This window comes from Myripristis murdjan, chromosome 18, assembly GCF_902150065.1.
Source record: "Myripristis murdjan chromosome 18, fMyrMur1.1, whole genome shotgun sequence".
Taxonomy (NCBI): Eukaryota; Metazoa; Chordata; class Actinopteri; order Holocentriformes; family Holocentridae; genus Myripristis; species Myripristis murdjan.
This window is the reverse complement of record NC_043997.1, coordinates 21,929,995-21,956,102: the sequence shown is the minus strand read 5'-3', so window position 1 is coordinate 21,956,102 and position 26,108 is coordinate 21,929,995. Positions and strand designations below refer to the sequence as shown.

At 40.2% G+C, this 26,108-nt stretch overlaps 1 protein-coding gene across 2 annotated transcripts in view; it reads right to left on the bottom strand.

Annotated features, from left to right (window-relative positions):
* Nucleotides 1–2,989: 2,989 nt before the first annotated feature.
* Nucleotides 2,990–26,108, bottom strand: part of mllt3 (MLLT3 super elongation complex subunit) — a 58,003-nt gene continuing 34,884 nt past the window's right edge. Inside the window, exons 8-14 of one of the 2 annotated variants that reach the window (XM_030076680.1) lie at nucleotides 13,896–13,965; nucleotides 12,446–12,499; nucleotides 10,456–10,594; nucleotides 8,806–8,905; nucleotides 7,321–7,389; nucleotides 7,062–7,133; nucleotides 2,990–4,042 (exon numbers count right to left, since the gene is read on the bottom strand). In XM_030076680.1, the coding sequence (XP_029932540.1) occupies nucleotides 3,911–4,042; nucleotides 7,062–7,133; nucleotides 7,321–7,389; nucleotides 8,806–8,905; nucleotides 10,456–10,594; nucleotides 12,446–12,499; nucleotides 13,896–13,965 (636 nt within the window). In that variant the 3' untranslated portion in view covers nucleotides 2,990–3,910. The remainder of the gene's footprint in view (nucleotides 4,043–7,061; nucleotides 7,134–7,320; nucleotides 7,390–8,805; nucleotides 8,906–10,455; nucleotides 10,595–12,445; nucleotides 12,500–13,895; nucleotides 13,966–26,108) is intronic. The other variant, XM_030076681.1, reaches the window with a different exon arrangement.

Here is a 26,108-nt window from a genome sequence, read left to right as displayed (position 1 = left end):
GGTTTTCTTTTTGTCACAGTAATAGAGGTGTTCATTCAATTCTATGTTTGACACTGAGCTCATAGTTAGTGCTGCTGTTGGACTGGACTGCATTTTCTTGAGCTGTTTCCACTATTCTGTCCCCCTCATTGTATATAAATAGGGAGGACAAAAAATTAGAAACACCTCTCAATATAATATAGTCCAGTACAAGACTTCTGCAAACTACAAACTCAGTAATGAACACAGAATTAAATTGACACATTCTCCACAATGTCAACAAAAACTGAACATTATAAACTTTGTTAAAAGGTAGATTTTATGGCAGAGCTGTTGACCTGAACTGCTTTAGACTGGACAGCTGGAGCTGAGAAAGTGGCCGCTGATACACACGGCTTATCTGTTTTTGCAGATAAATGTTAAATGTTACATTCCATGTGACCAAACTGGAAAAAAAAAAAAAATGTTGATTTGAAAAGCATCAGCATAAAAATATTGAGCTTTAAAACTACACACATATTATAAAAACATGTGCATGTATGTATATTACAGATAGTTTTCGTCTCATTTGGTGTTAAAGCTCAATATTTTGATGCTTCTCAGAAAGACATTTAAATGATAAACTTAATGTCCAAGTTTTTTTTTTTTTTTTTTTTACATTTATCCGCAAAAACATAAGCCATTCCTAAAAAATAAATAAGTTTTTGTTATAAAGCCAATATTTCCTTGCCTATTCACCTCCTTGTATGATTTTTTATTGATATCTTAAAAAAAAAAAAAAATTACTGTTGGAAATCTGTTTGTGGAACCAAACTCTTCAGACATTAAAGAAACAGCTTAATGATGGATGCAGATGCACTTAAAGCTTCAACATTTTGACAGCTTGACTTGTCGCTGGCTCTCGGGGTAAACGGTGCGTCCACATGTGAGTCCCAGTATGGAAGTCTGGGAGTCCCTGGAGGAAAAGCTCCTTTAAAAAGCTGCTTTTGTCCAGAGCCATGTGTGAGCGAGCTTCCTCAGGGAGCTGGTGGTGGCAGCAGGGACACAAACGCTTCATTATTCTATGGCAACTAAGCGGCGAGTGCAAACTGCAGGTAACGCAAGACTGATGGCATTCTGGGTAATGGAGTCCTCAGTTCAAACACTTACCTCTTGCTGGAGTTTGTGGCTTCCAGCGGCAAAGTTGTCTGGTTCAACTCCACTGCCTCTTTTCTTGCAGAATTTTCACGCCGTGCGTGACACATACAAACTATCTGACTTTAAAGGACCGGGCCAGTGATTTTGCATGTTTGGCATAAGATGTATTTTCTGCTAATATTGTCTGCTAATATGTCTGCTAATATTGACTTCAGACTATCTTCACACCAGTATTCCATCACTGTAATAAAGTCGTCCACATTAGTTTCCCTAAAAGCAGCAGCATTGTTGTGTTTTGATGACTTGAAATTGGTTTGCTGCCATTTAAAATGCAGGATTCAAAATCACTGGTATGGTCCTATAAAGTTAAAGATAAATAAATCAATACAAATCTGGACGGTCAGCATGCACCAAGAAATGAAAGAGCACTGTCAGTATCACAAAAAGTCAGAGTTTATGCGCACTTTAGCGACATATATTTTAACCAAAACAGACCAAACATCCTCAGGAAAAAAAAAAAAAGAATTTTGCACACTATGACAAAAAAAAAAAAAAAATCATTGTCAAACTGCTCATCCACAGGTTGCACATGAACTCATCTGTACATCATACAGAATATTTATTGTATGTCCGCAGAATACACAAGAAGCCATAAGCCAGACAAGGGCATGAAAAAGCCTTCAGGGTCAAATAGAAAGGACCACCAAAGTGTACCAAGTCTGAGAGTCAGCTTCAGTTTCTCAGACTGGCCGTGGGACAATGTGTCCTCCATTACAAACAAAACAAAGGCATTTCTCTTTGAAAAAAAAAAAAATAAAAAAAAATCAACGCTGAGCTTTGATTCGACAACTGAAACTCCAACAAAATAAATAAAAAGATCTAACATCTTACACCCGTAAACAGTACCCTTCTGCCAAAATCTGATCAGCGCCTTCTTTTTTTTTGCTTATTTGCCCAAAGGTGTAATCAGTAGGCAAAACATTTCACACTGTTTAAGACCAAACTATGGAACACAGGAGTCGTCTACCCATCTCTTTCTCCTCCTACAGGGCTCTAAAGACAAGACGAAAAGATGGTACTTTCTTTAAATCATGTGGACTAGCACCACATTTTGGTCGTATATGAAAGCAGCTGAAGTGAGTGTCCTTCAGGTGTGATAAGTGGCCCTGTAGAGGATAAGAGGCAGGTAAAACCAAGACAATGCTGGGTTTCAGGTGAGGGGAATGAACAGGCAGGCTCGAGCCGGTTAAAGGACCTGCTGCAGCACATTATTTTTGGATCTGTAGTACCTTGAAGTATTTGGTAAAAATATAGTTTCGATTGTACAATGGGAACATTCAACTCAGTGATTTGTGCTTAGCGCGATCCAGCAAGTACTCATGACTTACTTCATGTAGAAACCGAAGAATGGGAATAAAAAAGTAACTCACACTTGTGTTAAAAGCATAGGACACCTACTTTGGGAAAAAAAAGACATTTCACTCCCCCCCCAAGCTGTTCTGTAGGACAGTAGTGGTGCTAACTGTTAGCCGCCTGCCATTGAAGTGGACTTCCCCCCAGCTAACATTCTGAAAAACTTAATCCACTCGAAGAAGGCTTAACACTAGCAATTTGGAGCATCCAGTCAGTATCCAGCACTCAGTAACAATGAGAGGAAGAAAGCACCACTACTGTCCTACAGAACAGCTGGGGGGGGGGGGGGGGGGGGGGTGAACCAATATTAGATTTTTCAAAATGGGTGAACTATCCCTTTAAATGATGTGCTGTGCGTGTGCACTGCTCTCTTTCCAAGTTGAAAAGCAAAATGCATGTGAGTGTGCAAGTCAGGTCATGTAACAGCTTGTGGTGTGATTCCGCAGGAGCAAACTTGCTGGACATGTTCAATACTCAAAATAATTACAGCACATGACCAGGGAATTTTTTTTTTTTTTTTTTTTGCAAAAATGTGATGCACATTTTTATAAACAGTTGACTGCAAGTACAAAATACATCACAACTTTGAGTTGCACACATGAATTTTGCCTTTCAGCCTCATATTGGGGTAAAGATGTGCATGTTACCAGACTGCAAAATGATGTTATCACCTGTTCTGGAAGTTTCTTATTCCCACAGAAGATGATTTATTGGGCACGACATTTGATTGCGATTCAAGTCATCTTGGACAGAAGTCGGTGTCTCAGGTCTGCTCAACTGTCTTCACTGATTCAAAGATATGCCTGTTGTGAAGTGCTTACACAAAGTCTCATTCTGCTGTTTTTTTTGTTTTTTGTTTTTTGCCATTTCACATACGCGCGCACACACACACACACACACACCTGCAAATCAAATTCAATAAATAAGACAATGTCGTAAGGCAGTGTTGACCATGCATTTGTCACAATGAACAACAAATCCAAGAAACATACATGGTAACAATATGCACATTCATTAAGAGCAACACGGTCGCCACTTTCCCTCTTTTTTTTTTTAATAACTTTTTTTTTTTTTTTTATAATTTTTTTTCTTTTCTTTCTTTCTTTTTTTTTTTTTTATAGAATCAGCTGAAGTTTTCAAGGCTTTCTGGGTGACGGCCTGGTCGACAGGGCTCATCACCACAACACTTGGCTCTGGTCTCTGTGGTGGACGCCCAGTCCAACCAGCAGGCTGGACAGACAGCAACTGCACCAAGCCACAGCGGGGCTTTTGCATCGCAGCAAAATTTCAAGTAAAAACAAAAACAAAGGGTTGGTTAAAAACAACAACGAAAAAAATTTGATGTGGTGTCCTCTTCCACAGCAGCCAGCTGCTCAGTGCCTCAGGACAGTCCCGAGGTTTCCAGGTAACTCTGGAGTTTCCTCACTGTGCTTCTGTCCAAGGAGCAAAGATCAAAATCAAAAGTAGTGTTTGTGATGTGGAAGTGTCCCGTCTCTTCAATCAGGTTCACAATCTGCAAGACACAAGGTGCAACAGGTGAGAACCAGCTCTTGTTTAAGGTGTTTACTAAGATTATTCTCACCTTTTAACGTTTTTACCATGAAAAATGACTGAATATAAAAGATTTACATGAAGATTTCTTATGAATATCCACATGAAAGTCCCCATGAAATCACCTCACATGACTTCTACGTCCTGTAAAAGAGAGCATCTTCAACAGTGACATCATCCTGCACTGGTGGCGGTAAATTAAAAAATCCACCAATTTCAACTTCACAAATCTTTAACTATCCTCTCTCATCAACCTGCTCATTTAAATAAAATAGTGTTTCTCCCCCAAACTGATATCCTATTGGTTTACTGCACTATGTCCTGCCCAGACATCCTGTTTCAACAGGAAACCCATAAAATCAAGAAAGTAAGAGTCCATTTCATGGTGCCTTTAAACACAGTTTTAGTCCAAAAACTGATTTGGTTGTGGAAAGTCATGGGTGGAACCTCAGTGCTCAATGCTCAGTTGAAGCGAGCCGTTAAACAAGGTTGGAGGCTGTGGCCTGCAGGCTCAGTGTCTGAGCTCGACTCATGAGGAGAAATATTAGCCGACAGAGGACGAGGCTGGTGAATGGTTTGCAGCGCCCTGCAGAGGGAGTGTGGAGTGTGTGCTCTCATCCCCGACAGTGTACTGTGCCTCCAACATGTACAGTGGTGGAGGGTCAGTGTGGCGGGGGCTGTTATTAGTTCCAGACTCTGCACCAGCGGGGAAAAGGAAGCTGGGGGCTGCAGTCCTGCTGACTGTATGAGTCTTGATGGAGGTGCAGTGTTGGAGAAGAGGGACCCGACATGATCCCGTTCACACTACAAAGGTTTGTGTCCATGTGGAAAGCATTGTAGCCCATTGTCATGATGGAGCAGATTCAAGTCAGACGCTCGGCCGCCACCTCACTCCGACTTGACGCTGGTGCCTTGGTTTTAGCCCGCTGTGTGGGTGATTACCCCCGTTTCCGCATTTTGAATGCCATTTATGATTTGTTTCAACTGGCAACGGCTACCGAAATCTACGCAGTACACGACAGTCCTGAGACACGCCATCTGCATTAAAGGTTTCTCTATGATGTAAGATTGTTTTCCAATTTGTGGTTCCCCCCCAATCCCCAACCATGCAGGAGAGGCTGCGAGTTAATCATTTCCATGTCTTGTAGCAGAGGAAGTGGAACCAGTTGGTGAACTCTGGTGGATTAGCTTGATTACTGTGCAAGCTAACGCTGTGCGTGGATGATGCCGTTTTGGATGGGATTTCATGTTTCCCTCAGAGCCAACCGTCTCGTTGGGAGAGCGAGGCAGAAGTTGGCAGTCGCTGCTGGGAAGATCCATTAATGCCGTCATATGATAGGCCTTGAGAATATAAGCAAGGAACACGCAATCTCTTAGGTGGAAAGAGGTTAACCAAATAATTCATTGTTTCCAGATGAGGCCCCAGATTACAGAGGATTCTGTAACAGATCGCAGCTTCTCATCAAATCCGATGCAACAATATAGCTGACGAATAGCAGTGGCTCGCAGCGATTTTCTCCTGAGATCAGTGAAAACAGGGACGAGCCTGCCAATACATGCATCAACATCCTATGCTTTCTTCTTGGATGTTCTGAGACAGCTCCGTGTCTCAGTGTTTGGTACTTCTAACGTGGGTGGAAATGACAAAACATGGCATCATTCATGTCACTAATTGAAATACAAACTCATATTGTCTACAAAAAGAGAACAGCTTTCCATTAAAGAAATCAAGTGTCACAAACTCAAGTTCTGTGCATGAAATAAGTATTTTTGTTTTTGCATTTGGTGGATGAATCAGACAAACTGTTTTTACATTTTCTGTGACAAAAAATGCGTTTCATGCTGGAAATTTAAGGGGTAACAACTGGTGCCCCGTGGTTCTCTGGCGACTATCGCAAGTCATTCTGGGCATGCAGGAAATCCAGGGTGTCTACGGGTGTCCCAGTTATATTTAATGCTCTTTAAGACCATTTTAGGATACATTTTCACAACATTTAACATGTATAAAGACTGATTTTGGACAAATTATTTTGTACATGCCTTGCAGGTAAGTATAAAGTTAAATGCTATATATTTGGTCCAGTGTCAAAGTAAGATTTAGGCAGGAATATCCGGTCAGGTTTTCCAAACTTTTTCATGTTTTGGACCCCTGAGCTGACTGTCATTAAGCCCCGGACCCCCACTTGAAGTGATTCTGTCCTTGTGACTCTGATATGAAGAGATATTTTGGTTTGTGTTCATTATGGAATTGTCTAGGTGTCATTCTCATACATTCTCCAAAACATTCAAAGTAATAAGATAAGAAACACAATCACTTATGCATACTTTTGTGTCGTAGCACTGTCTAGTGAATTAATCCTTTGAAACTTGAGAAAACGCATTTCAAAACCTTGGAAAAAAGGCGACTGGCAAATTAGCCAAATGTGCCAAACAAATACCAGAAAATTAGCAATAAAATAAAAAATAAAAATGACAAAAAAAAACTATGCAACTACTAAAACTGTATATTGCACTGACGTCAGATTTCTTCTGTTTAAATGCATTTAAATTATAGTGAAATTAAACTATTTTGCTGAGGCCCCTGGGGGTTCCCACAACCCACTTTGAAAACCAGTGTGTTAGGTTACTAACTGAATGACTCTGTTATTTATGTTGCTTTTCCCCCCACAGGACATGTGACAAGTGAGGATTTTCTTGCACTCGGTTGCTCAGAATGACAGGTTTAACACGAGAACAACTTTAAGACTATTTAAAGACTATTAAGGACTAACATTTGTGAACTGTAATTTCAGACATGTTAAGGCTTTAAGGGGGTGCAGCCGGCCCGTGTGCAGTGGCAGGGGGCGAGGCAGCTCGAGAAGTGGCTACAGGAAAACAGTAAATTACAGCCCTTCATCACAGACTACCTTGTGGAATGCCCTGACCATTATACACTGATGATATACAGCAGTGAGGAGTAATGCTGCTGGGCAAGTTCTCACCTGTTGTAGTATATGACCCTCTCTTAGTGTCATCAGTCTTCTGTGCAGCTCCACCAGCTCATCCAGGTAAGCCTGAGAGACACAGCACATCTTTACCATTGAGTGCTCGTGTTCAGGCTGTTTCTGCAGGCACATTACTGCGCCAGGCTCCACTTCACTGAAACACTGAGCATGCACATTTCCCATACGCTACTGATGATACAGCTACTGTATGTCAGACACAAAGCAAAAAAAAAAAAAAAAAAAAAAAAAAAAGTACCTTGTCACAATCTAGATTTTTGTTCTTGTCCTGCTTGGTCTGCTTGGTGGGGCTTTTCACTTCCAATATCTGATGGAGGACAGAATAAACACACTGAGTAACAAGCTAGGTCCACTTCAGTATAGTTAGGATTGGATGATACATCGGGTTATGAATATTGGCCTTTTATGAAATTAGGGAGGCACTGGATTCACAGTTTTAGGATCCAGCCAGATCCTGATTCAGCACTTTAAGTGATAGGGTTCTTTCCCATGTAGTGGTATTTTCACTTCTGTATGCGTGTGATAGATCCTCCCGGTTTGACCCCTCAACTCCCTCCCTGTCCAGACAACATGTGCTTCACCTGGACTGGTCCTCTACAAAAGCAATTCAATGAAATGTAGCTGGCTCAGCAAAGAGCACCATTTTAAGCTAAAAAAAAAACTTGCTAACTGGTGAACTGACTTTCAGTTTCACTACAAAAAGGTAGGTGAGACTGTTGCATAGTGATACAGAAACAAAGTAGTTCCACTGGTTAGCAAGCCAGAAGTCTGTAAAAAGCATGATGATGAATCCTAACCAAAGGTGCATTGCTGTGCATCCTTCAAAACATTTTTTTTTCAGATTCGGGTCACTGGTTGAAATGGTGCTGTCTGCTGGTCCGGGTGGACTTGATTAATTTTGGAGTAGAACAGTCCAGGTGAAGCTCTCGTAACGACACGGAAGAAGCTGATGGGTCAAACTTGGGGTATCACTGTAACATCTGACTGGCTTGGATTTGGATTCTGGATGTCCTAAGTAAAGTACTTAAATGAGTAGAATGATTTAATACCATGACTTTGCATGGGCCCAGGTCATTCAGCTCCTTAGATACACTGAATACACAAACAAAAATCCACAAGCATTTGAACTGATCCATGGTTTCTTAACAAATGAGTGGTCTCCTCGTATCCAGTGAATTAAAGCTCTGTCCATGACAGAGCCTCCACCATCCTGCTTTCCACTTGCCACGTACCTCTCAATCACTTTCCTTTAATTTGTCGCCTGTCTCTATGTTTACATTTTATACAGGCTAGAGATTACGGTATGTCATAAAATGATTATCTGCAAGCTCATGGAATTGAACCATGTTGCTCTGCTAAATTAGCCCATAGTCTGTTGTCTTTTACTGTTACAACACATGCAGATTAGAGCGACATGTCTTGGTCAAATGGCACGTTTCACAAGAGTTTCCGACTAAAATGATCAGAACAAGTCATGTACACTGACACTGCAACAAAGATCTGGATCTAGACATTTTTTAGGATCTGAACTTTGACTGTCTTTGTACATTTTATTCATTAATTTCCTTGTTCAGTTATGGCTTTTAAAAATAAATTCTGCATTTTAAGGACTAATATGTATGAGCAGATCCCATGAACTATGTTTGTGTGGGTTCCCTGTGATATGCTGATCACTTTAGCCAACACACATTCACAGATTACATCATCTTATTCATCGTCTTACCTGGTTATTACTAGTCTTTATGAGGGGCGGGGCATCATTGCGGGAGGGCGGCGAGGGGGAGGAGCTGTTCTCACTTTCGCTGCCGTCACTCAAACTGACTCTACCAATATAGGATTAAAAAAAAAGAAAAAAAAACATAAGTTGATTACACATATATACAAAAAGAATGCACTTTTCTTTTTTTTTTTTGGAGGCTGAAAGACAACTCACCGACCAATCAGATTAGCTTTTGGGTGGAGAACTAATATGATAAAAGCTATAACACAGCTGCAAACAAGTGAGTTTCCATTGAAGGCTGTCAGTTTGGATTTACGGTGCCATTTTTGTAGCACTGATGATAGCTTTGCCAGCAAGTTAACTTCTTTTTTCCTGTTTTGTAAAGGAGAAGGTCAGCCAAAACTGACAGACACAGATACCTGAGGATTACACTCTGAGCAGATAGGCGAGTTTTTTCCCTTTCATTCAGGAATCCCAACTTTTTCTGACAGGCGAAAATTCGCCTTCGGACTAATTTTGTCGTACTCATATTAAACTCAGTGTAGATAGGATAGGATGCAAGAACACTGCAGGAATATTGTAGCTTATGCTGTGCCACCCGAAAGAAATATTATTCAGTCTAAAAGTCTGGAAGTTGGTGGTAGTTGTGTTGTAAAACTGGATAAACTAGGTTATCTGCAAACACACTTGGAACAGGGCGGTGGTCGTGTTGACACTGTTTTGTGATTTCCCTGTCAGTCCAGATTTTTCCAAACACTGCACTTTGTCACTCCAGTCTGACAGATGTTTTTTGTTTATTTTCATATTGCATGTGCTTTTTATTTTTTCCTTAGACTATGTTGCTTTTACTGATTGTTTAATGTTTCAATCCTCAACTCTTAGGCTCTTTTGTTCTACATATGTCCTAGTCTTTGTTGCTATATGCTGCTGTGACAACCCAAATGTCTCCATAATTAGAATGTCCATACCGGTGATTTTTTCTTTTGGTCAAAATATACATTACTGAAGGGTACATGAATTGTAGCTTTACAATTTACCCACATCTCACATGTCAACAAACCACTTTGCAAATCATGTGGGGGTACTAAAGATTTACATATTATCACAACAAACATATAATCAAAAGCCACCTTATAATGCTCTGCTTCTGTGACCAACAAAGCTGTCACCATTCATAAAGCACAGAACTAATAATTGGCTGTGGAAAATAAATGTTTCCCCAGGGACTATTTTCCTTGGCGGAGGGACTGTTTCACTCCACTCCAATTTCCAGTCATCAAAACACACAGTGCTGCTGCTTTTAGGAAAACTAATGTGGTTGACTTTATTACAGTGATGGAATACTGGTGTGAAGAGTCAAGTATGAAGTTTGAAGTGTCTGAAAGTTCGTTTTCATATTGTAGTGGAATGAATGGAAACCAATGACTGGATATAAGGGAGAAAAAAATGATATTGGAGTTCTAAACTCCGACTGCTCGCATTGGGAAAAATCAGTAGAAACATGAAGTGTAAAAATTTTGTAGATATTCCACTAAATATGGAAAATCACTGGTTTGGTCTTTTAAATTTTAATCTTGCAGTTTTTCTGACATGCAAATGTTTGTGTTGCTGTACTGTGTGATGTCAGCTGGCCTACTGTGACGAGGCACTAACCTCCGTTGGTGGTGTGTTAGATGTGTGTGCGCTGGGCGTTCTACGTCTGAGTCCATGTCATTGTCCTCATCATCCTCTGAATCCTCGTCGTTGTCGTCTGAGTGCAAATCCTGAATTATCGACTGCAGTGGACCCAGTACTGTGTGAGAGTGTGTGTGTAAGAGAGAACACAGCAGGGTGGGGGGCATAAAAATAAAGCTTAGTGTTGAGTCATGAACACAAAAACACATATCATGCACAAAGCAGCTGATCATGCTGTGCAGTGGGAGGGACGGGACGCGGCCCAGTGGAAAATTGGGGCTGGACCCCAAGGATCCCATGCTGCAGCCCGCAGGTTAGAAAAGGTTGCTGGTGTGATTCCAGAAAGGCTGGGGACAAACTTGACAATTTAACATACTCTGAAAAGACTGGAGGTCACACTACGGAATGACTGGCGTTTGTAAATTTTGTCATCTTGCATCTCAAGCGGAACACTCTCACTGAGGGGTTGAATTTAGGGAACACACAGACTGTTGAATCTGGGCAACACACACTTGTCACTTTGATTCAGGGAACACGTTCACTGGCCCACTGGATTTGGGGAACACACTTAGCGCACATGTTCAGCAACAATTTTCTCGGGGACCTCACACGCTCTGATCTCCTGAAATTTTGTAAAGTATATATGATACCACTGTTGTCCAGTGAAAACCATGCATCTTCAGAATATGAACTTTTCAGAGACTAAAAAAAAAAAACAGTCTTGATTTTAGCATGACAACTGTGCATTTTCAGTTAATTAATTAGTTTTGAAAAGGATTCATGAACCCAAGGCCTGTAGAACTTACTTAACCCATAGGCAAACAGGATAATCTTCAAATTATATTAAAACATCAAATTCTCCAAATTGAAACTGCAGGGTTTTCATTGGACAGTGACAATATGTTAAAATGCAAATATGTGCTCTGTGCAAGAAAAGGTGGGACAGATGTTGGCTGCTGTCACGTAATCCAATTGGCAGGGGAGAAAGTAATCCTCACTAAATTTTTGTCTATGACATGCAAACTGCAGCTACACATTTGGCAAAGACTGTTGTATTCACAGACCAGTTGAAACGTCAAAACACTTTTACAATAATGGTGACAGTGAGATCAGGAGGTAACAGATTAAGTTCCAAGTCCTCAACACCACACTGCAGAATGATCTCTTATGCTTGTTTAACCAAAACAGTTCTGGTTCTGGAACTGGCTCCATTAAGGATTCTTGGAACCAAGGTGCTCACTAGTGAACCGGTCCGCATTTGCACAAGTTTGGAGTGGAACCACTGTGAGGTCAAGTCGTCAGGTCACTGACTCCAGCACCACTGTGTCTGAATTCAGCCCCAGTCTGCTGGTTTGCTGCTCTATGACCCAGCACACCGTTGAGTTCATAACACTCCACAGTTTGGTTCTGGGGTCTAGCAGTCCCAGCCAGCACCAACTCTTCAGTGATCTTTCAGTTTTTTAGCTTGAGCTGGGAACCAACATTTTGGGTTCCAAACCAATTTATTTTTGGTGGAAATGCTCATAATCTTTCAAATCAGAATACTTCCAAACAAGTGGACCTGTCTACTTGCTCTAATCTTGAAGTTGTAATAGATAGATAGATAAATACTTCATTGATCCCGGAAATTCAGTGGTAATTTGTAATGCCAATTGCTGCTATACTTAGCCTAAATGCTGTTCAGTGTGTCCTCAGCCTCTGAGATCAGAAGAAACAACAGTGACCATGTTGCTTGTGCAGCAGTGATGGGACCTCTGAGCTGGTGACCAGAGGGTTACTGGTATCACATCCAGGATACAATACCAACCCCTTCTGACATGACCACAAGCAGGGAGATGCATGAATTTTCATGCAAATAGGCAAAGTTGGAACATATTCTCCATGCAGATGTGGCCTGGGTGAGGGCTGGGATGTGGCCAGTAGGCGTGAATGGGGCATCAAATCAAAAGCACGGCAGTGTAACTGTTACCTGTGTGGGTGGGGGCAGGGATGGCCACCCTTTTCCTGATGACGAAGTCCACCACTGCATTCAGATAAAATAAAATGCAAACACACAGGCAGGTCACCCCCGAGACAAGGAGCTCTCCTATGACCAAGGCATCAAGGCTGGGTTTCCCACTTCAAACTCTTAAATATTTTGTTTTCTGCATGTGATTATTCAGGTGGTTTTTACAGTCTGAAAGCAATCAAAGAAATGGGTCAAGAGAAATTTCTATCAGCACAATTTAGCCACCACTATTGCTAAATGACTGGATGTCATTTAACCCTTTGAAACTTCAGCAAATTCATTTGATTTCTCTTTGTGATGAACAAGAAATCTGTAGATCTGAAGATCTGAAATTTAGTAAAAAGACAATTCCCAGATAATGACCAAAAATGAGGAAAATATAAGGAAAAGAAAAAATATTGGCAACTAGCAAAAAACAAAAGCACAAAAAATGAGCAAAACATTACCATAAAATAGTAAATAGTAAAAATACTTAACAATTTACAAAAAAAAAAAATATCCATGATAAATATAATTAAAATTAACTTACAAGATTACTGTAAAATTACCATAAAAAAATAAACAAAAAGACCAGAAAACAATTCCACTCAGAAATTAAAAAGAAATAATGTGAATTTTTTTAACATGGTGGAAAAAAACCCTGTTGAAATAAAAGCCTGCCCACTAAGAAACTTATGTTTCAAAAATAGTAATTCCTGATTTTAACAGATTTGTTTAGTGCTTTCACTGTGAATTTGATATAATAACACACTGTCGATCACAACTCTTTACTCATCTGTGACAGTGAAATATTTCTTCTGTAATTAATAGAGAAGCAGGCAATGCATTATAAATGTACTTTGTCCTGAGATTATTCTAAGGCCTACTTGCTCTCTGTTGCATTAAAAAGCAGGACTTATGCTTTAACACCAGGATTATCTCTGTTATAAAGCCCATCAGTGTTACAAAGTTGATATGAAAATGCCTCTGGGAAACCCAGCCTTGATTCAGGATGGTGCTTCCTCAGTTTCTCCACAAACATGAATATAAAACTTTCAGTCATTTCAGTCTGTTTTTTTAATTACAGGGCTTGTTTGAGGGCTTTCCAGCTCCTGCATTCATTCAAATCTGGATTTAATCATATTTAAGATATTCTTTCTCCTCAGTGTTGATGCACCGTTAAGCAAGTCAAGTGAGTATCAATTTCCATTTCTTTGTTTAAATACAAATTCTTTGAAGCCACACACAAAAACAACAATTTGGAATAATAGATGTAGGACAAAGTTAAGTCATTTTTAGCAGGAATTTTTCTGCAGGAGCACATACACTGCCAAGCAAATGTGGACTGAAGTCAGTTGTTCCATATAGGCCATCAGGTATAACAGGTGTGTGTGTATGTCTGTGTGTATATGCGTACATGCAGACAAATCACCTTGTCGTTTGTGATGAGTGGGGGCGAAGCCTGAACTGGAGCTGGAACTGGCTGGACTGGGCTGTTCTGACTGGGAGGAAGAAGACACAGGATGGGAGGAAGAGAGAGAAAACAGATGAATCAGATTATGGTTCAACCAACATGGGTTTTGAAGGCCAACACCAGTAATTTTGGATTCAAGTTGCCAATAACTAACAGAGCAGATATTTGATATCTACAAATTTGCCATTTTTCAAGGCAAAAATGATAAATTGCAAAATAGTACCCAGTGTTTCCAAGAATGTTATTATAGTCACAATGGAAAAACATTTGAAACATAACTTAGATGACGCCGTACTAAAATTCTCCACTGAAACCCAGGATGATGAAAGCAACAACTATCACAGTAATAAAAAATATTCCTGCATATTTATGGTCAAAAGATGTCATTCCAGTCATTTCAGGTGAAGGGCTTCCCACAGATAACCATGTAGTGTTGATAAATTCTACAATAGCTAATATTAATCAAACCGCTCAAAATGTGTCAAAATGTGTCCCCGACCCAGCCATTTACTATGAAAGTAATGCAATTATATTTTTAGGCAGTTTCATGTACCTCAAAATCCAAGCACTTTTCAAACCTTGAAAGTTCCACATTAAAATTCAGGCGTTTTCAAGGATTTCCAGCACCCACATGAACCCAGCAATAGTCATCCCTACAATATCCTCACAATATTAATAGAGGTTATTTGGTCAAAAAATAAAGTGATATTTATTTTTCTGAGTCTAAAATAGTAACTTTTGTCTACAGGAAGCGGGGAATGCATTCGGCTGTTTTCTCACGGTCGACTATTCAGTGCAATCCAAATTCAGTGCAGTGAAATGATTGCTGGAGTGCCATCGACAGGAGCCGAGGCTTAATAAAAGTGGAAGATGAAAGCATCTCTGAGGTTATGAAAGTTACAAGTATTGATATATCACAATTTGCAGGATCAACTGGAAGTAAAACGAAGGAGATACTAAGTTTTTCATCCAAGCTAGAGCAGTGGTTGTCAAAGTGGGGTCTGAGCACCCTCAGGGGTTCTTGAGTGGCTTCCAGGGGGTCCTCAGCAAAATAAGGCATTGTTTAATTTCACTTATTCAATTCACTAGAAATTATTAGTCACTAGAATTGTCACTAGATGTTGTGCACAAAAAAGTATCAGGACTCATTTTGATACCTTCTCTCTGTGTTCAAGTATGACTTCTACACAATGTAACCCTATGAAATCTGCACACTTGATTACTTTCAGAAACATGGGGAAAACGGGAAAAGGCTGATAATTATCAAAACTACTGTTACTAACTATTACACAACACTAGTAAGAAAAAAAATGAGCCAAACATGTACACACACAAAAAAGGATTGATGTCTGATGTCTTGTATTTAAATGATTATGAAAGGCTGTGGTCAGATGCCTTTAACAAGCATTTAAATACATTTAAATACAAAAAAACTGAATATCTCAATATATGGGTCCCTGTTGACCTAGAGCTGCTCTACTCCCTGGCTTCATCTTGGTCAAATCTCAGAAGAAGAACCGGGCCTTTGCTTTACGGCTCGGGCCTCTGCTCCGAATCTAGTTTCTCATAAATCATTGAGCCTAATGATGTGCCACACACATGGCTCTCCCATTAACCAGGCTAAATTGCGACCACAGACAAACACGACACTGAAAGCCAAGTGAACTGACCACATTTAGTGCGGTCTGCAGAAATTCAACATCATTACTCATCGCACCATGCAGGGATCTCATGAAATGAAATACTCTGTGTAATCCAACATTGGGGGGTGTTAGGCCTTTGTTATTTGTGGTAATAGATGTATATCAGTAAGGCTTCATACATTAAAGGAGAACATACGTAATGGTTACATTTAAAAGCTGAAGAAAGTGCATGTCAAGAGTTATGAGTTGCAACTATGGAAGAAGCTGCCTTAGCTCCACTAATGAGAGAGTGGGTGTTTCCTGACCACGCTGGGAAGAACGGTGGTATTCTAAATCACATCTATGTAAACACACACACACACACACACACACACACACACACACACACACACACACACACACACAGGGCCAGGTACAGCAACATTCTCTGAAATTGCTCACACTTCTTTATTTTTCTGTTAAAGAGAGAACTCAACCAGCCAAATCTGCTCTTATCTAGGTGAATGATGAATCCTACTGGTTTGTAAGCTGAAGGCATGTGTCTGAGAATGTCTTATTAGTGTATTTAATGCCCCCCTAAACACCATACAGTATGAGGGCAGCTGTGGTGTCGTGTACAACATACTGGGAGATGCCACCAAAAAAGGCTGGAGGAAGGAAAACAACTTGAGCAGCTGTCATCAAAGTTAAATGACAAGGACAGATTCACGCTTCCACTGCAGAAACACTCTGAAATTCATTAACTCTGTTTTACTGCTTATCGTAGTCTATAGGATCTTGTTGCTATTCTTTCAATAAACTCTCCGAAGTCTTCATTCAAATATTCTTATTTTAATAATCCAATCCTTAATAATTATTGTAAAAAATAAAATCCTATCAGTGATTTGAATTGATGTTCGGTTAATGCATTTTTATGTTCCATTTGAAAAAGTATTTTTCCTTCCTGCATCTGGCCCACAGTCTCACCAGCATCTTTCCTTCAAACGGCACTGTAAACCAGAGTTATGCGTAGGCTTCACAGGAAATGTGCCATAGCAGGCCACCTAACATTTCTCTTTTGTGTTTTTGGATCAAGTCTCCAGGATTCAAGCAGATCTAACAAGATGAACCAGCACAGAATGTGAAGTAAGGCTCTCGAGATGCTCAAGGACAGGGAGGAGGAAAACATTCGGCAAATTTAGTTAATCCTGTTTGGAGACGGGCCCAAAAGGAAATCTGAGGAAGACATTAAAGTTAATTGGAATTAATTTGTTTACATTCCCCTCCGATGAACCTCAGAAGGGACCGACTCGGTCCAAGTCCAAGCAGCACCCGACTGCTGGAACAGTCCGGCTTCTTGGTCAGGGCACAAAGCTACGATTTGTGAGGCTAATGGGAAACGTTTCCCGACTGATAAGGCTGATGGCCAGTCTTCTTAATTCACCGGCTATAAAGAGACCACCAATTGTTGGGGGAGAAAAAAAAAAAAAACAGATGCCAGATTAACCCCTTGAATCCTGAGCAAATTCGCTTGATTTCTTTCAAAAAACCAACACACACATAGCCAGGCTGATGCTGGCTGTGTCGGGCAGCTCTAGCCTGAAGGTTTGCTGTTAGCTGTCAACACACACACACATTTGAAGCTGTTGAATGGCCTGACTTGTTCAGTAAGTTTGGAATAACGTCATCATAGCGGAGTAATCGCATCCATAGAACTGATGATCAGCTTCTACGTTTGTTTCTAAGGTAAGCAACATGTGCTGTGTGTAGCTCAGTTACCTTTAGTGATTAGCAAGACCAAGGCTTCAGGCTAATTTTTCCACTGGTGGCACTGGTATCTATGCCCATGCTCACAATATATTTTCTCTGTGTGTGTGCATAAGTAAATTCCACAAGAAAACACACTGAAAATAATTGCAGATGGTCAAATATGCATCCCATGTTGCCAACTCATCTGATCTTCCTGTCCCTCTCCTGCTGTTCTCCTGGGGTTTCATTTCCACCGATTTTCTCCCACATTTTGATATTTCAGAATCTGCCCATCCACTATATTTGTTAGAAATAATATCTATTGTTTTAGAGCAGTCAACAGAATACATGTGCATCTCAAAAAAATTGATTATGGAAAAGTTTTTTTTCCATAATTTAATTCAAAAAGTACAAAAATGTATTTTACATTGATTACACATAAAGTGAAATATTTAAGGCCTTTTTTTGTTTTAATTTTGTCAATTATGGATTACAGTACATGAAAATAAAAAATCTAGTATCTCAAAAAATTTGATTACATAAAACCAATCCAAAAAATGTCAACCTCCTGGAGAAATATGTTCATTTTTGCACTCAATAATTGGTCGGGGCTCATCTTGCACAAACGGCTGCATCAGTGCGGCGTGGCATGGAGGCCATCAGCCTGTGGCTCTGCTGAGGTGTGATGGAGGCCCAGGTTGCTTTGATATGCACCTATAGATTAGAAACTACAGTCTGCACAGGGTCCTTATTGGCAGGTCTCTCTTCAAATCACTTCCATCTCCACTGAAAAGAACACCGCTTCATTTCTAGATCTGCAATAACTGAAATCATTCTTATAACTCAGTCTGACCAGGAGAGCCATGCTGCCCCAACAATTAAATTATGTACTCAGTCCACACATTGGGCAGTTGTGTGTACTCAGAGAGAGCTAACAGAGAACTTGAATTTGAGTCTATACAGATATGGAGAGCAAGAGCTGCTGGATGGTACTACATCATCTGAAGAAATTACATAGTCTGCCTTTAAATAAAGACGTTTGCAAGGGATGGTGTGTAGGAGCTAGGGCTGTCTTTTTTTTTTTCCCGAAGTTCCAACAGTTGTTTGAATATCATGAAAAATTTAATAGTTTGAACCAGTTAAAATGAACAGCATGTTAGTGCAAAATCATTCAAAGTGGATATTTTGAATAAGTGACAGCACCAGTAGGAGCTTTAAAGCCCTGTATGTTTAACCTTGAGTAATCTCTCAGCTTCAACACTTCACACTCAAGTCTGAGGGGCTGCACACAGACCTGCCTGACCTTTTCAGCATAGGGAGTTTTATTCATGTTCAAGGCAGCAGGCTTACATGACAAGAGAAAATGTTCCAAAAATAATGGTCCAGTGCCTCTCTAACAGCTCATCAGCATTCAGAGATGCAAGTCAAGGCTTGTGTCATGATTTGCATTTATGTAACTCAAAAAAAGTCATGTCTTTAACATGACGTTTTGAATGGCCCTGCAAGACCTGTGGCTTGACTTGCTTTGACAGACTTGAGACTAGACTTGAGACTTGACTAAGACTTTAACTACAAGACTGAAAACAATTTTGTTGAACAGAGATTGGTGTGCCATCATTCTCTAAATGTCATTTCAGAGGTTTTACACCTGGACAAGAATAAAATGCAGCATCACATACACCAAAAATATCACAAAGTACTGAATCAATGAAAACAACATTTTCTCAGAAGGTCCTCTGTCTCTTTTTGTGCATCAAAAACACTCTTGTCGAAACCAGGCACTATACTACAGAAAATGTGGCACAGAGTTTTGTTTCAAATGAGCTCAGTGAAGGTCAATGGAAAAAAAAAAGAAGATGAAATGTTCATACACCCTGGCTTCTCCAGCACTGACCAGCCACTGCCTACACAAACACCTCTCACCTTCACCTCACCTTCCCTATAAAACTGGCATAACTGCATCAGAAATCATCCTTAAAGGTGTTGTGTTTAAGAGCCAAGTCTGCAGAATGTGGAAAGAAATGCTGCCATGGCTGTTTTCTTTCCCTTTCTCCGTCCGGGAGGATTTTACAGCCTGGTCGTCTGTCTGACATCAAATGCCTGGTCAGAGCCTTTTGGCTGTAAATTACACAGAGTCTCTCAGTGTTCAGCTCAGACATAAAATCAAACCAGACAATAGAGAATAGCAGCACTTGGAGAAAAAACTTTAAATGTATTTATTTAAAAAGAGAGATAAAATATAGAACAAAAAGGAAGATCAATTAGGCCTTGTTCAGACTGCCAGCTCAAATACGTTGTTTTGGCATATCCAGATTGATTGCCAAAATTTTGGACAACCAAAAAGCATATAAAACGCAATTTTAGTGAATCAAATCTAAAGGACATTTGGAGGCCGTTTGAAATGCGATTCCAGTCGGATTTGGACAAATATGTCTCAGTTCAGATACTCTGTCACTTGCAATGCGACAGACTAAGATGACGTCAAATCCACAGTGACAGAAGTGCATCAGAGCAGCTGAGCAGAATCCATGCTGCTGCTAGCACAGTGGCATGGAGGACAACACTGAGAACAACAGTCGACTTGACAGTGGCACTATGTGGTGGGTGAGATGAAAGGATCTCCATTTGTCATCCTTCCACATTGGAAAGTTGCATCATCAGCATACGAAGTGATGTCTATGCTGTTACCACAGCAACCCATGCAGATAGGTCGGTGATGTCTGGACACAAATCTGATCTGATCACTTGTAAATGACAGTGCAGACGGTCTCTATTAAAGATCTGATTTGAGAAACAAATCTGGTTTTCCTGCAGTCTGAATGAGGCTTTAGAGACATGACAATTAAGATTTAGGCAAGGACAAAGGCAAGGGATTTTTTGTGGAGGTGGCGTATTTTGAATTGGTTGTAATTAGTTTTGTATTTTTTCTTGTATCCTTTTTCAGCAATTACTATACGTTTGTCTTTGTATAATTTTGTGTAGAGTTTTAAAACGAAAAAAAAAAAAAAAGAAATCTGATGTTGATCCAACATCACTGAATTTGATGTTTAAGCTTTTGATCCCTTGGAGTCTATGGATTTTATTTTTTTTTTTTTTTTCAAAGGTTGAAAAAAATTCTCTTTTTTAGACGTACATTTTAGTCATTTTCTTCCAGAGGTAATATTATAGAAATAAAATTTGAGATATGCAATAAATATGAAAATAGGTCATTTTTTCTTTTTTTCTTTCTTTCTTTCTTTTTTTTTTTTTTTTTTACAAATTCTTTTGGTAATTTTCTGATCATTTTAATTAATTAATTATATTTTTAAAATAATAATTTAGGTTTAATTCTAATAATTTTTACTGTGTGTGTGTGTGTGTGCTCATCACCTTGTCCTGCATGTTTTTAATGAAATAATGTTGAATGTTCTCAGGTTTCAAAGGATAAGGGGTTAGTGGTTAAGGGTCAGTGAAGTCCAGTTCAATGGCAGGAGGCTAACAGTTAGCATTTGGAGCATCCGGCCAGTATCCAGCACTAAGAAACAATGAGAGGAAGATAGCACCACTACTGTCCTACAGAGCAGCTGGGGAACTAGCTGTGTGAAATATGCCTTTACCATATTGGACACAGACCCGTATGTACTGAAATCATTCATGATGGGCCATTTTCTTTACTTCAGTGCTCAGAAGTTCAGTTTTTTTCTGTACACAGAGGCATCACATCTGCTCGGTATCTGTCCAACAAGCTCTCTAAAGTCAACAACAGGGTGCCCAGGAATAACAGGAGTGAGTTACATCACATATTAGTGTTGTCACAAACCCACATTTGATACCGCTGTTAAAAAACAAATGCATTATTACACTCTGTAGATGTTCAAGATCTTTACCAGAATGGTAAAGTCACAAGTTAAAGGAGGAGAAGGACTGGAGTGGACACAGCATCAGGCTGGGTCTGAAGTGACCTGCACCAGTCAGAGTCAAACTAGCTCTTCATCTGGATCCTGGTCTGCCTGAACCGGTCCACTAACCCTGTGGCAGGGGAAAAATATAGAACCTCTGCACATATTTTTCCCCCTCCTAACTGCAGAGAACATCAAGCCTCTCCTGTAGTGGAATTAACTTATTTTGCCTGCTCTTATCATGAAGGCCCAAGGGCAGATGCAGACATAGAATATATTGCTTTTCAAAATGTAAACATTCACTGGGCAAAAGAAGAAAGTTACTTCAACTACGGTTATGTAAAACATGCCATATTTATCTATATATGACATTTTCTTACAAACAAAATTCTTCCTGCTTAAATAGGTTTGGGTGATGCTCTCCCTGAGACAATCCTGACAACAGCCACAACCAGGGCCAGTTTGACTTATTTCACATATCGGCACGTCGTTTTGGCAGACTTTTTCATTTCAGGCCAATGCCAATATTTCACTGTGAAACTAAAAACGGCCAGTACTGATGACATGTTTACTTAATGCCAAACAACATCAAAAACTCTAAGCAAAAGTTATTAAAAATATGGTAAGTTAGCAAATCTTGTCAGTGAGCACTGTTCTTTTTTCCCAAAATTCTGTTTTTCCTGTTTTTATATTTGGGTGATTTGGGCTTTGTGCATCTTGAATCATTTTCAATACAGGAAATTTGGTGCATCAACTGCAATGATGAAACCATTAGCAAAATGGAGCTCTGAGTTTACTTTAACTAAAGTGCTTGGAACAGCGTAGCCTACAAATAAAGGTGCATGAAATAAGTGGATTGTGTCAATTGTGTCAGAACAAGTTAGTTTCATGCTGCTTCTTAAGGGTTTCAGAGGCTGTCGGCTTATTGTTTGCTGGTGGCTTGGTCTGGTTTCTCTCTGTGTTTGAGGCTGTTTATGGCCAGCTGCTGCACAAAACCACCGACAGGATTTCTATCAAGGAGAGAGACAGAAGGTCTGCAGAAACACTTAATCTGTACACCAATTATAATGACTCAATGTTCACATTACTATATGTGTGAATTTAAGCATTTACCCCACACCAGTCCTTGTTAATATATGAAATCCATGTTTATGCCTTGATTTTTGCATCTGTGTTTTCTGAATCATGGATGTCACAGGGCGCTATACAGCAGTGGTGAATTTTAAGATATTACTCTGTCACAAAAGTCAAAATTCTTTTCTGCCACGCTGCACTGAGCAATAATGGCACCTAGATGTAATAAATCTCCCTTGTTAACCCATACTACAATGCTTCAGGCTGAGAGGGATGGGAATTCCATTCAGATTCCAGAGGCGTGTGAGCCGTCACAAATCGGAGGCGAGATAATCGCATCTCTTACGACGGGGATATAGCCACTTCATCTGCAGCCTAGTCTGCTAGTGTGAGCTTTTTCTCCCCCCAAGGCTCTGACACTGCATCCTTGTTGCAATTTATGAGCTTTTCCCAGTTCTAAAAGCCCAGTTTTAAGAGGAGGGGAGAGCTGGAGGTGACTCGGTACCAAAGTGATTACAGCATTTCACTGTGGAGCAAAAAAAGACGTTAACAGATCTAGTGATCATTTCAGCATGAATTTGATCTTTTCAGCTAAAAGAATTTTTGGTTTTGCCATAAGTTATGAGATAGCCTAGTACTTGCATTTTCTGATATAAAAACTGTCATAACAATGAGTGGGATTGAGAAGTCTGCTAGAATTTTGGTATGCTGCAGATCCAACAGGAGGCTGCAAAGTAGAGAGTAAAAAAAAAGAAATTATGGTGAGAAGAGGGAGGAGAAAGATGTGCAGATGAGACATGAGACAAAAAGAGAATGGAGGACAAAAGGCAGAGCAACTTCAATGGCTGTCAACTCCTGCCAACTAACAACACACAGCTGGTCTATTGGTTTATGGGACAGCTTCTTCAGAGTGCCATAAATCTCACCACCACTCTGTTTTAGGGCTTTTGTCCTGCTTCACTCAAAGCCACCAAAGCAGTCCTCTTCAAGGACGATAAACAGCCTTTAGCAGCACTTTGCCTGCATCAGCCCGGTCTCTTCTCTTAACTTGAGGACAAAAAGACAAAATGCCAGGAGACTTGGCCAAGCGGACCGAAACTTTTTGGTTTGCTCTCCTGATTCAGCAGGGGCTGAACAAACAACATCGTTTTAATGTGAATTAAGGAGCTTTCAGTTTGACGTTGTAGGTTCATTCAGACAAAGACAACTCGTTTAAACAGAAATGTTGTGGGTACATAAACACAAACATACTGTTCATTTGCCAGCTCTTGTTAACTTGTTTGAGTTAAGCTGTTTCTAGAGCAAGGTGGATAATGTCAAACTCTGAACACTCATCTTTACTGGGTTTAGAACCAAAATATTGCTAAGAACATAAAATTTATTACCTCAGATGTAAGAATTAACCCTTTGAAACCTGAGGAAATTTTACTTGATTTCTTACTTGATTTTAATTGGCAATTAGTAAATTAGCAGAATAAGCACTGTAACATTAGTAGTTAATTCACTGCACACTGCTAGAACACAAAAATATGTATTAGTCTTAAGTTTTAATTGCTACTGTATTTGACAAGTGTGACACCTAGACAATTTCAAAATGGGCACAAACCAAAATATCTTTTAATACTGGAGTCCAGAAAACCAAATCAATTCAAGTCGGGGGAGGGGGCATAATGGCCGTCAACATGGGGGTCCAGAAAATGAAAAGGTTTGGAAAATCTTGATCCGGTGGATTCCTAATACATTGGGGCTGATGTTTAAACAAACTTGTGCAGGTGACAAATCACTCAGTCTATGCCCTCATCCTTGAGCCAAACAGCCAGTCTGCTCAAAACAAGGTTCTCATGTGAACACGCCGGCCTGCTTTCCCTTCGTGTCATCACCTACTCCACATTTCCTCCCCTCTGCCGTTTCTGGCCCAGCGCTCGGTGGAAACACCCAAGATCAAACAAGCGGTCACATGAGAAGTGTGAGTGGGGCTGCAGGGCTGGCTGGCCGGCGCTCGGCCACCAGGGTTGCTAGCCCGGGGAGAATGAAGCACCTGGCATTCGTCTCCACTTGCCCCCCACCCACTTCCCCCCCACACCATCCCATTTACAACCGACTTCACCTTGAGTCCTCCTTCTGGGAAAACAGACCAACCGTAAAGACGCTAAAATGCATTTACATACAACACGGACAAAGCGCACACAGAAAACTGTTTCTGGTAGCCTGTAAGAGATAATTCCCCTGCCTTACTAAGCAGGCCCTAAAGAGAAAGACACACAAAGAACCAAGTCAAACCCATTACGTAAGTATTTGACTGTAGAAATGAACACACCATGGGCATAAAAGAAAACTGCTAAAAGCATGGGGAGTTACACAATGAAGCTTTCTGCCACAAATGCATAAGGTTCGCCCTTTTTCTTCTTACGAGCAAGCGAAAAGATTAAAGGGGACCTCTGAGCTATTCATTGCCTCCTTTCCCCATTCTCCTCAGGTGTTGTAAAACCATAAATCTTTCTTGTCTACTATTTCACTTTAAAAACAGGCCTTTTTATGGGGAGATTCTCCACCAAATGTGTGAGGACCTGGCAACCCAGTCAAAAGCCAAAAGCCTACTTTTGAAAAGGTCCTCTGATAAGCTTCTCATCCTTCTCTTGCACCAACACCATAATGCAATGCAGTGAGTCACTGCACAGTTAACAACTGTTACTTCTAACACAAAATGTCGTGCCTTTACAGAGGAAACGTGCTGCATCTCAGCCCAGATTTTGGCTTATGGAGAGTCAGTTCCACAACCACAAGCTAAACATTAGGGGAACACAATTATATCCTGTAACTGCTCCTTGAAACATTAGTGAGTGCTGTCTACTTCCTGCTTGGCCACCCAGACAAAGGCAGCTGAACACCCACCAGGTTTATTGATGCCCACACCTTCACCAAATCCCCCCCATTCTGTCCCCTGGAGCCCACCAGACCTCCAGTGAAGGGGACTCTCTCCCTGTTGGCCATTTGATTTTACAACCCCTCCATGCTGAGGAAGACTGGCCACCAACAGATCCCTGCGTCTTAAAAACACAACTGGATATTCCCACCAGCCCTTCACCTCGACTCTTTCCTCAGTAAAGCACCATGAGAGCTCAAATCAGGACATCATCCTGATGCAGTACAAGGGCTGCTTCATTAATGTTTAATTTTTTTTTTTAATCTTTTACAATATAATGTTATCGTAAGTTGCTTGTAATCTTTTCTTATAATCGTGTAAGACCCCACCCCCCATTTCTTGCTAGTTTGCCAATTGCACTTTTTCCCAAGTTTTGAAAAAATCAAGAAAACTTCATCAGGTTTAAAAAAGGGTATATGCACGTATTTAAAATGCATTTAAACACAAGAAATATGACACTGATCCAGCATCACTGATCTGATGTGCAACCCTTTGAAATGTGAGCAAATTCACTTGATGTCTATCAAAACATGGGAAAAAAGACAACGAGCAATGACCTGAAAATAGGCAAGGAATCAGTTTAAAAACAACAAAACAAAAAACAAGACTATTACCTGACAGTGAGGAAAAACAAATCTTAAAAAATTAAAACAAAATTGGCCAAAAAAATTACTAGAAAAGTAAAACTATGAAATTCATAAAAAGAAAAAAAAAGAAAGAAGCAAAACTATTGTTATTAGAATTATATTTTTCAAATTACATTTCAAGAAAATTACCCCCCAACCCTCACTGCCGGCAGTCTCTGCCATCAGCATGTGAATGTGTGTGTGTGTGTGTGTGTGTGTGTGTGTGTGTGTGTGTGAGCTTTCAAAATAAAACCTTGCAAATAGGCTCCAGGTTTTCCAAGGGTAAACCTCCACGATAA